Genomic DNA, 12,092 nt, shown 5'->3' on the forward strand with positions numbered 1-12,092 from the left:
TTTCTTTCACAAATAAAAAAGACGTACCTTTTCATTTCGGCTTATATTTACACAATGCATAACGAAAATGTTTACCAAAGTGATCAACTACTTTCCATCCTAGGGAGGACACACTTTCAGCACTGGAACAGCAACAGCACTTTCCAAGCTAATGCTCGAAAGATTCTCCCTCCTGCTTCATTCCGGAACCAACCGGACCGTGGCGTCTTTCCCAAACCATGCGATGCTTCTGCTTCATATAGCACGTTTTAGCATTGGCGTAGCCACCAAGATCACCATCTAAAATCGATATCATATGCTGTTAACTACATACAATTATTGTTGGACTATATTAATGAAACTTACACTTGATGAACCAGTTCTCGGCGGCTTTTTCGTACTCGTCCAGAAGTGGACGACACTTTCTTGCATGATCCGGATTCTCGTACAGAATGCAGTCCTCAAAACGTTGGCGTAGAATGTTCAGAATTTCGTTATCAACCAATCTGGGAAAAGGAGAAACAGAAATCGAAATCTATTAGCTGCCGCTATACCGTCTGATTAATGTCTAATTGAATTCGCCAATAAACTAGATAAACAAAATTTACACAGCTCATATCCCACGAGTGAATCAATACAGCAAATCAACTCATCATCAACAACAGCACCAGAGCGATCAGCGCCATCCAGATGGGCATTTAGCTCAGTAGGTTTTTCAATCGAAATGGTGCTGTATGGATTTTTGAAGTGGATTTTCCAAAGGGTGTAAGATGCATATGCAATACATGCTAATTGATATGACATGTAGGTATTTGTTGGTGTTCAATGAACCTTGTATTTTTTGTAGAACAATCTAGACTTTATTCTCTTATTCATCTTATGTTTGGTGACACTCTATCAGCGATGATTAAAATAAATTTAAAGATCAATAAGTTTTATGGAATCAAATGAACTAAAGTCTTCTACTCTATATTCTGAAGCCGTTATTCTAAATATTCGTTTTATTGAAGTTTTAAATAATACTTCCCAAGTAACATTTTAAACTCCTAATAGTTTTGTAAGAAAAAAGGGAGGTTTTTTAGGGGCATTGGAAAAGTGTTGTTCGCTGTAAAGCTTATTTGGCGAAGATCGTTATATATTTTATCTACAAGAAGGCTACAAAACGACTATAAAATAACTTATAAAACCCGTATCTAGTTCAATATTATTTTATATTAAAGTCTTTATATTCGCATTCAAGGCCACTATACAGCAACTTCAAAACCTCGTATAAAACCGGAGTAGGTATTCTTAAATGAACGTGCATGAATTGTCATACTGTTCAAAAAAAGAAAAAAAATCATCACGTTGTAATCAGAGATGCCAGGTGGTTTTTTTTCCAAAATATTTCATTTGCACCGAAGATTATCATAGGTTCAATGGGTTGATTTATTTTATAATACGATATATAGATACGTGTTCTTATTTTCATGTTCTTATTTTTAAACTTTAAATTTACATAATTATAATCGATATACTTTTTCGAAAAAGAGGATCAATCGGTACTTTTAAAGACTATTTTTTCTATTATCAGGACAGTTCAAGGTTTTTTTTAAATATGGACGGTATCTTGAAAATCAAGCTAAGACTGCATAGATCTGGGCACTTGGCACCTTTGGTTTAACGTAAACAAACTGAAAACAAATTTTAGAAATCGGATCCGAATTCTTGGAGTGGTTTTCTCCAACGATTAATCTATTGATTAATACTAAAACTGAAGGAGATTTCAAGAAGGTACATCCAGCTGGCTGCATAATCAATTGACATGCAGAAATTAGGAAAAAGCCACTCACTCCAAGGTTTAAAAAATATAGAAATAATGCAAAATAAACGGAGCAAGAAAAAATTGGTAGGTGTTTAAATAATCTATTATATTTTAAATCTAAAATTATTGTGAATTTTACAGAATCCTGCTCGAATTCCCAAGGACATACAGCATGCAAGCCAAACTTTCGGAATCCGGAGAACTCGGACAGCTTCGGGAAGTGCCACGGAAGTGAAATGACTTACGATTTTAGTGAATTAGTTTCGGTAGCCGTCTGTGTAAAAGTGTTTTTTGTACGAATGGAAAGTTTTAATAAATATTTTCTAATCGATTTATACCCAGTGAGTTTTAATTTTTATTATTTAGTGGTCCACTTTGTCATCTAGTCGAAAAATCCATATATCATTGAAACAGATCCGGTGAAAGTTTGATTGTTAAACAAAATCATGCAATGAACTTTTATATTTCGTCACTTTAAGTGGGCGCGCGGTTTATCTCCCAGTTTTTTTCAATTTTAATCGATATAATTGAAAGCGCAACAATTTTACACATGGAGATATCAAGAAGTTGATAAATCTAATAATGGGAACATAAAAGTCACTCTTCACCGTTTGCAAATAAAATCTTTTTCTTTTTTGTTAAGTACGCTAATTGTATTCTAATTAAAACCCCTTTGCGGACAAAAAATTCACGAAAGATTATTTTTACGCATCGAGATTTAATTTAATTATCTGCAACCTGCTCTCGGATGGTTTTATAGGGTGCTTGAAATGTTCTCTTCAGAACCTCCTGTAGGTGGGCCTTTTTACTCTTATAAGTGTTATATAGATGTTTTAATGCGGTTAATATAACTTTTCGTTGTTTTATAACGAGGTTTTGTAGCGCTCTTGCAGTTTCTTATAGAATTTAAATTGTTACTTGGGCTTGGAAGAGTTGTAAATCAGAAAAAAAAAATTCTCACTTATTTACTGTATTAAAATAAATCCACTATCAATCTTCGAGTGTTTCGAGAAACATAATCACGCCACGTTTTCCATGGAAAACTCAGTGTTTACATTGTTAAGCCACTTCATTTTCTAGCAATGGTACGAGAATGCGTTCAAAGTATCCGCGAAGCGACTTTCGGCATGTTGAGATATGTTTCACATGTTGAGCAAATAAACCGATTTTTGGCCTCCGTTCGGCAGAGAAGATCTCATTTTTTTGTCTTATGATCTTTGCGGAAGAAGACCACATTGACTAATATTATTGACATTGTTTTCTCGTGCTCAAGTAAGAAAACAAGCAATGCTGGTTTGTTCAACCAAAAATAAAAATAATTATTATTCTCACATTAGTTGGATTGATTACCACTTTCATAAACTACTCCACATAAACCACTTAGAAAACTTCAACTTGATTAATCTGAATTTCGAGAGTCCAAACTGCGACGTATCGGACAGCTGGTCAAATTATCGATATCCAGATATCGAAAAGCGAAGAAAGTTGGAACCAGAGAGAAAGAGCGCGAGTAAACCTTTGCCAAATGGCTTGTAAATCAATCAATGTAGGTGCAAACGCCAACGCAAATCGCGTTTTATGGATCGTTTATGTTTGTATATCGTTTATTTTGGCTAGACGCTAGAGAGGGTAAACTGGATCGGGTTTTGTGATCTTCTGAGTTTTTTCGATTTGAAATGGAGTTAGGCATTTCAACTTTATACAGCTGAATTTCAATTATTATATTTTAAGTAAGTTAACCGTGAAATTGGATGTTAATTTGCTTAAAATGCATCAAAATAATTATAGAAAGCAATTACTGAAATCCTAATTAGCTCAAACGATAACGACGGAAAAAGCCAATTCCCGAAAACAACTGGCAACTTGTTGATCATAACCGAAAGCAAACACAATCCACAGCAGCGCGTTCAAATAAGCTATCGATCGACACGGAATAAAAACAATCCAGATTTCCACGGAAGCGTTACACAGGCAGGGAGCGAAACAGATCGGCAATTTGTTCTGTCAGCAGCAAATAAATATCGGTCGCGAATTTTTGTATCCCACTCCAGGTTTCTCCTACCCTTGGTTCTTGGGTATTTATAAGAGAATCAACCGTATAAAAAGTGTATTATAGAAGGAAAAAAATCACTGTCTAGCATGAGTACATTAAACAGTTTGACCACATCAAGTGGGCGATCGAATCAATCCGGAGTTAAAATGGATAAAAAAGGAAAAAAAGCTTAGAAAATTGTATCTTTTGAAACGAATCGTTTAAGATTGAAATATAAAGGGTTGAAATAGAAAAAGTTCCAGTAAAGAACCCTATTCAGGTTGCTGTATAAGGTATGAATGAATTCATGAAGTTTAAATCTAACCAAATAAAAAAAACTCTAGATTTGCCTCAAGATAGAACCCTAGAAAAGGCAACGAGTGAGCTGTTGCTTCAGCATAGTTTAATAAGCTGACCACTGGATCAGTATACGATTGATATACGAGCAAGAAGAAGTTAATATCGGGACAACACAGAGTGTCTTCAGGAATCCCGAATATTCGAGCGAAGGTCGAGATTTTCAAATTCCCAGAAACAGTTCGATGGTCGCTGAAAATTGGTATTGACTTTTCTTGTTGATACTTTTCGGTGAATTTGAAATCAAATAACAACAATTCTTTTTACGTTTCGGCCTACTACTTTCAGCCATCCTCAGAAAAAAAATTATCGCCGCGTGCTTCCTGAACGACTGGCCTACCTGATTTGTTCCTATTGAGGAAAGGATTTTTCCAGTGATAACGACAAAAGCTGGATCTGCTGCCCAAACCAGGAAAGCCACTGGAGGACTCATCGGCAAACCTACAGGCCAATATGCCACAGTCGGAACACGAATGTTCGAGGAACTTTTCGATACGACGATGATTCAGTTTCATACATCAACTGGCGTAACCGATTGGCAGGAGAAAAAGCACATCTATAGTCAACTGAACAGCGTGATTGACGAAATTTTTAATAGTAACATCAATGCAAAGATTGGCTCCGATAATCAGAACCTAGAGGATCATGGGGAACCATGGTCTAGGGGCAGATGAATGAGAATGGAGAGCTGTTCTGTGTTATTTTGGCGATAAAGGGTGTCTATGAACTATGAAATTGCTCTAACTTTTTAACCGTTGGGTAAAATTAAACCCACATTGGATTTAGTTCATCGTGCATTGTTTATATCCTGTAAGTTTTAAAGTCCTGTGATCAAAACTCGCGGAAATGGAGTCGAAAGAACAGCTCGTGCGTTATAAAATCTTGTGCATTCATCACGAGAACAAGGATTTCTCGCATAATTCCATTGCCAAAGCGTTGGGAATCGCTAATTCCAAGTTGTCGCGAGTGATTAAGCGGTTTAAGGAACGATTGACCACCGATCGGAAGCCTAGAAGTGAAGGATAAAGTATTCCGTACAACACCAAAAATCACAACCGCGTAGTTGGGACCTTCAACCGAACGCCTTCGTTTGGGATTTGGCTAAGAAGCTGCACCTAGACCGAAGTTTTGTCCAGAAGGCCAAAACTAAGGCTGGGCTTCGAACGTTCAAGGTACAAAAGGCCCCTAATCGCGAAGAGAAGCGGAACAAGTCCGCCAAAACCCGTGCCAGGAAGTTGTACCTCAACATGCTGACGAAAGATGAATGCCGCATCATGGACGACGAAACATATGTGAAGGCCGATTTCAAACAGATCCCCGGCAACCTGTTTTTCACGACCAAGGATAAGTTCAAATTTGCGAATAAATTCCTGGTTTGGCAAGCCATCTGCACGTACGGGAAGCGGAGTGCACCTTTCGTGACCCTGGACACGATGAACGGACATGTGTAACTACATAAAAGAGTGCCTTCAGAAGCGACTGCTTCCTCTCCAGAAGGCCCACAACGTCCCAACAATCTTCTAGCCGGATTTGGCCTCAAGCCAAGGACGTGCCTAAGTGGTATGCGGACAATAAGGTCAATTTCGTGCCGAAAATGTTAAACCCTCACAACACTCCGGAGCTCCGCCCCATCGAGAAGTATTGGGTGATTATGAAGCAGCACCTTCTTAAACGACCTAAGGTAGTGAAGACAGTTGAGGAACTGAAGAAAGTATAGGTTTACATGCAAAAAATGGTTGATTCACAGGTTGTGCAAAATCTTATGGCCGGGTGAAGGCCAAGGTGCGGGCATTTGCGAATGGACTGTAAATAAAATACGAGTAAAATGGTAAAATGAAGTTTTTTCAATCCCTGAAAATTTGATGACAATTGGATGAAAACTCGAATTTTGCAAATCAATTTTGTGTGTGGCAATTTCATCGTGGACCCCTTTAATCTAAAGAATGCATGTGAACACCCTACAAGAGAGAATAGGATTCATTTTTATCACCACTTCTTATTAGCATAGTATAGAATAGCATTAGGTGACTACACACATCTTGCATTGGCTGTTACACAAAGTACAACTCAATAATCAGAACAAACACAAGATGCCAAAACGAGTATCAGGATGCAAAACTCATTTCAAGTGTTGGTTTTAAAAACAAATGTGGTACAATAATGCACACCGCGACAAGTCAATGAACTTTTCAGGTGCAGAGAACTCATGCGACCCAGGGTGCTGTAACTATTCAGATAGGTAGGGGAAGGGATATATACATGGGAAATCCTACTTGGCAAATATGACTGATAAGCAAAATAAATTAAATATGGCGTAAAAGCATTGAATTTAAAAAAAGAAACGACCTCAACAAAGTCCAATGCTGTCTCTATTCTTCCTGATTCCAGTCATTTTGAAATGGATTGCATCCAAATATATTTTTAAATATCTGTTTCCTATGAGCAACGCGCATCGCAGCAATCAGGAAAATCACGCTTTCGTTTGCCCAACGCAGCTTCATCCTTTTTTCACTTTCGTTGACCTTTAACTAAGGCAACACTGTTTGCCAAATCCTTCAGATTGTCTTTTTTTACAACAATCCATCCTGGCTTCACCAGCATTTGACCACTAAAACACATTATTGTATTGTCATTGAATTTTCCACTGCGTAAGTGAAAAACAGATCACACCGTCAGCCATTTTTCTTTGCTTATTAACCCTCATCTGCATCAGATTTCATTACCCTAATCAGCACTAGGAGTGTCAATTTGACAGTACAAGCTAAAATCGTTATAACTTTTGACGTGTTCAACCGATCTAAACAAAACTTATATCAATAGAAACCTTGTAATGTCAGTAAAATATGTTTAGAACATTATATATAGCTAAAGCTTTTAGTTTTTTCGTTACTCAGCATGAAAGAAAAAAAATCCGAAAAAGCATGCCTCAGGAAAACTGCTGTAGTTCATATATTACACGTCCAAAAAAATATTTGTAAATACTGTTTGAGCGATGGTAGAGTTTTTGAAAAAATATGACTACAAAATCTATTAAAATTCTAACATTTTGCTGTCTTTAGATTTTCCATGCAACAAAAATTAATTTTACTGGAATTTTACAAAGTTCACTACTTTGCGCGATTTTTTTACAAATCGAAATTTCATCTGTTTCTGTGGTCCACCGTCAGGTTATACCCGGATTTTCAGTGCTTTTACTTTGGACCGATCAAAAGTATGTTCATTGGAAAGCACATTTAATCTACATTCTAGTGAGGTGCAACAATTCACGCTGTGAGATTTCACAAAAATATGAAAATTGTAAACGTAAAATCATACCTGAATTTCTAGAACCACAAGCAGCACGTCCCAGCAAAACGAGTTTGTTTTCTCTCCGAGTAGGTAAGGGGGATGGTAATTTGGACAGGGAGCGAAGCCGACAGACGAAATAATGATGCGTGTCGTACGTTTCTTGGTTGGACATTTTCTATTGATAGTAGTTCACGTTTGCTTGTCACGACACGCGTCATTATTTCGTCTGTCGGCTTCGCTCTCTGCCCGAATCACCACCCACCGTACCTACTAGGAGAGCAAACAAACACGTTTTGCAGGACGTGCTGCTTGTGGTTCTAGAAATTCAGGAATGATTTTACGTTTATAATTTTCATATTTTGGTGAAATCTCACAGCGTGAATTTTTGCACCTCACTAGAATGTAGATTAAATGTGCTTTCCAATGAATATACTTTTCATTGGCCCAAACAGAGTAAAAGCACTGACAATCCGTGTACAACCTGACGGTGGACCACAAAAACAAATGAAATTTCAATTTGTAAAAAAATCGCGCAAAGTAATCAACTTTAAAAAATTCCAGTAAATTCAATTTTTGTTGCATAAAAAATCTAAAGACAACAAAATGTCAGAATTAGAATAAAATTTGTAATGATATTTTTACAAAAGCTCTACCACCGCTCAAACAGTTTCTTCTAGCAATCTAATGAAAAGTAGGTTTTTCAGACCACTTTTTTTAACTTTTTGCGACCATTTTATTAAAAAAAATTTAAAAAAATATTTCTTGGCTTCATGATGTAGATATTAACTTCAGCTTTCATATACATAAGACAAATATTTTTTGAACTACAGCAGTTTTCTTGAGGCATGTTATTTCGGATTTTTTTTCTTTCATGCTGAATAACGAGAAAACTAGAAGCTTTAGCTATATATAATGTTCTAAACCAGGGATGAGCAACCCGTGGCCCGCGAGCCGCATGCGGCCTTCGAGACATATTTGTGCGGCCCGCGAAGCTTATCTGAAATTAAAATTTATTCATCGTATTTTTTCTACGATAGATAGTTAACTATCATAAAATAGCAGTCCCTCCTAATCCAAAAATGAATATTTCAATAACTTGATATGCACATCATCAGTTTCCAGTTGAATTTGTCCCATTATCATCCAGATTGTTGACTTTTTTGTAAGCTTTAAGCCAGGGGTGAGCAACCTTTTGAACCAACGGGCCAATTTAAATTTGAAATCTTGCCGGCGGGCCGCACTTAAATTTTTTTTTTGTGATTAGAGCGTCACAACATAACATTCAAAAACACATTCATAGCTACAAATTTTGGCAGAAACATATCAGAAAAAGGAAAGATAAAACGATTTTACGTGCTCAAAAACAGTAATTCAACACGGCTTTTTAAATACCCGATATTGGAAAGGTACCTCGCTAAATCTTTGTCATTTTTAAATTTTCTCAATTTATTAATAGTACTTCTTGGCGAACATTCGTTCTTATAACATTCTTGTTTAAACCGATGATACTATTCGTCAACACTTACATTTAAAAATTTTCTGGAGCATACCACAGTGATATGTAACTAAGAGTGTGATAAAAAGATTTTTAAAGAAATCATTGTCTTCTTAGCGTTGTACTTTTGATCGCTATTTGACTTTCTGTTTTTTTTCACAATTAAAACTTGTCCTCAAAGCCTCGATGTTTTTTCTATAAACGTTAAAAAACCCGTTTTTTAAATTGGATCATTGCATTCAGATGTTGAGCAAGGTTGAAAAATGTTCAATTTCATATTTATTTGTCAACTATTTTCCAAACTACATTCTTGATTTTAGTATTTTTATCCACATTTTTTATCATTTTTAATCTTATTTAGATATCACTGCGATAGGATTTCTAGAGCAATATTTTGACACTGGTGATGTGGATTGCGAATTATAAGTGAAATAACTCAATTTATCGATGTTTGTGATAAATTTTCTATAAAATTTCTGAAAAAAAACATCACAGAAAATCGTCAAAGATATTTTGGGTGGAATCAGAGAATTTCAGATATCTATTTTTTTTTTCAAAAACTAACAATTTTTGTGGGTAACTTTGATGCCGGCTGATTCATGATGATAAACAATCTAAAATTGTTCACCAAGACTTAATTATTTAATTTTCGACAATATTCAGAAATAAAATATATATCTCAGGTTTTTTGTTTAATTTTTTTGCCAGTATTTGAATGCTAACAGAACAAACATTTTTGCCGAATTGGATAGAATGATTTGAAAAAAAAAATCTGCTGAGCATATATTTTTTATCATTCAACTTTATTTTTACTTGAAATGTAAATAATGACTTCACTAAACGGGCTTCGAAATTCCTTTGATCATGTGTAGGTTTTGATAATTGGCTGTTCTTCCGACTCACTATAATGGATTTTGCTCTCAAAGTGGTAGGAGTTAAAAAGTAAGGAAAAAGTATGCTGAATAAATAAAAACACTCCAATATTACGTTATGCCAATTAAAAATACTGCATTTAAGCCAAAAACATGACATAATAAACGCTTAAAATGCCAGAAAAAAGTTAACAAACTGTATTCCTAACTATCCATTGTAGAAAAAAATAAAGGCATAAAAATTTGAAAAAAGCTTCACGGGCCGCACAAAAGGGTCTCGCGGGCCACATGCGGCCCGCGGGCCGCGGGTTGCTCACCCCTGCTTTAAGCTTTTTATTGAGTTCTTTTCATTGATGCATTTTCGGTGCTTATGGCGCTGATACGGCGTGTGGAAATTTTAAAATTGATCAGTTTTGGGTAAAACAATCTTTCATAACTGATAAACCAATAAACCTACATAAAAACCAAAAGCTAATTTTCAACAACTTTGTTGGGGGGTGTGAAATTATTTGACTGACGGTTTTAAAAATATCAAAGATTCAATTTAGTTTAATATTTGGTCAAAAATCCAGTTTTTTGCAGGTTAGGGAAAAAATCCATAACTCAGAATTCAAAATAACTCACGGTGTTTGAGATATTTGATCATTGGTCGATGAGTGTGACAGTTTACAGTGAGGGGCAAAATAAAGTGTCCAAATTATTTTTTTTCAATTTCTTTTATTTTTCTGGTTAAAATTCAACGAAAACACATCGTAATCATTCTTAAAATATTGTTTATTATGTTCTTTTCAATTTTTGTTAATGTTGCGCTGGAAAAAAAAGAAAGTTTTTCTGTTAGATAAAAAACAGTTAATATTCCAAAAAAAAACAGGGGCAAAATAAAGTGTCCAGATCAGTACAGATTCAAATAATTCAAACTGAAGGCAAACAAGAACGATTTAATAATGGGTATGGCCTCCTTCAGCCTTCAACACCTCCTGCAAGCGCTTCGGCACACTTTCAACAAGGTTGTGCAACTGTTGTGGGTCGAGTTCCTCCCACGCATGCTCCATGGCATCAAAATAAGTATTTTTAATTTGTCACACCAGTCTTATCAATCAGAGCATCGAGGATGGCCCACAGATTTTCGATGGGGTTCAGATCAGGACTTTGTGAAGGCCATTCAAGGGGTTTGATGTGGCAGGAACGGGAAAATGACGTTAAACGAAGCGCTCTCCGAGGCCCGTCTTGATGAGGGATACCTCGAGGTTTTCCGGCAGTATATTGCAATATGACTCAGCTGTCATGATTCCGTCAATTTTTACCAAATTGCTCACCCCACCCCAAGAAAAGCACCCCCACACCATCACGTTACTTCCTCCGTTGCTCCGTGCTCGATACCAATCGAAAACTCTAACTGAAGAAGATAGTAAGTTGCTATCGAAATACCGGTATCTGAACTTTTCATTTACCGTGGTTGAATTAAAAGGAATCTTTCGATTGCTTTGATTCAGAGGAAAACATTGTTGTGGGCCGACGAATCCAAATTTGAGCTATTCAATCGGAAGAAGCGGGATCATATGTGGCGCAAGTCGGGTGAGGAGCTCCAAGACCGCCATATCCAAGGAACAGTCAAGCACGAAGGAAGTAACGTGATTGTGTGGGGGTGCTTTTCTTGGGGTGGGGTGGTAAAAATTTGGTAAAAATTGATGGAATCATGACAGCTGAGTCATATTGCAATGTCCTGCCGGAAAACCTCGAGGTATCCCTCATCAAGACGGGCCTCGGAGAGCGCTTCGTTTTACAGCAGAATAACGATCCGAAGCATACGGCCAATCTGATGAGGTCATTTTCTAGTTCCTGCCACATCAAACCCCTTGAATGGCCTTCACAAAGTCCTGATCTGAACCCCATTGAAAATCTGTGGGCCATCCTCGATGCTCTGATTGATAAGACTGGTGTGACAAATAAAAGTACTTATTTTGATGCCCTGGAGCATGCGTGGGAGGAACTCGACCAACAACACTTGCACAACCTTGTTGAAAGTGTGCCGAAGCGCTTGCAGGAGGTGTTGAAGGCTGAAGGAGGCCATACCCATTATTAAATCGTTCTTGTTTGCCTTCAGTTTGAATTATTTGAATCTGTACTGATCTGGACACTTTATTTTGCCCCTGTTTTTTTTTGGAATATTAACTGTTTTTTATCTAACAGAAAAACTTTCTTTTTTTTCCAGCGCAACATTAACAAAAATTGAAAAGAACATAATAAACAATATTTTAAAAATGA

General features: G+C 36.5%; 1 protein-coding gene across 1 annotated transcript in view; it reads right to left on the reverse strand.

Annotated features, from left to right (window-relative positions):
• Window positions 1-28: 28 nt before the first annotated feature.
• LOC129759603 (NADH dehydrogenase [ubiquinone] 1 beta subcomplex subunit 10) overlaps window positions 29-12,092 on the reverse strand; it is a 31,159-nt gene continuing 19,095 nt past the window's right edge. Inside the window, exons 4-5 of the mRNA XM_055757075.1 lie at window positions 346-485; window positions 29-279 (exon numbers count right to left, since the gene is read on the reverse strand). Of these exons, the coding sequence (XP_055613050.1) occupies window positions 149-279; window positions 346-485 (271 nt within the window). The 3' untranslated portion in view covers window positions 29-148. The remainder of the gene's footprint in view (window positions 280-345; window positions 486-12,092) is intronic.

Source organism: Uranotaenia lowii, unplaced genomic scaffold, assembly GCF_029784155.1.
Source record: "Uranotaenia lowii strain MFRU-FL unplaced genomic scaffold, ASM2978415v1 HiC_scaffold_20, whole genome shotgun sequence".
Taxonomy (NCBI): Eukaryota; Metazoa; Arthropoda; class Insecta; order Diptera; family Culicidae; genus Uranotaenia; species Uranotaenia lowii.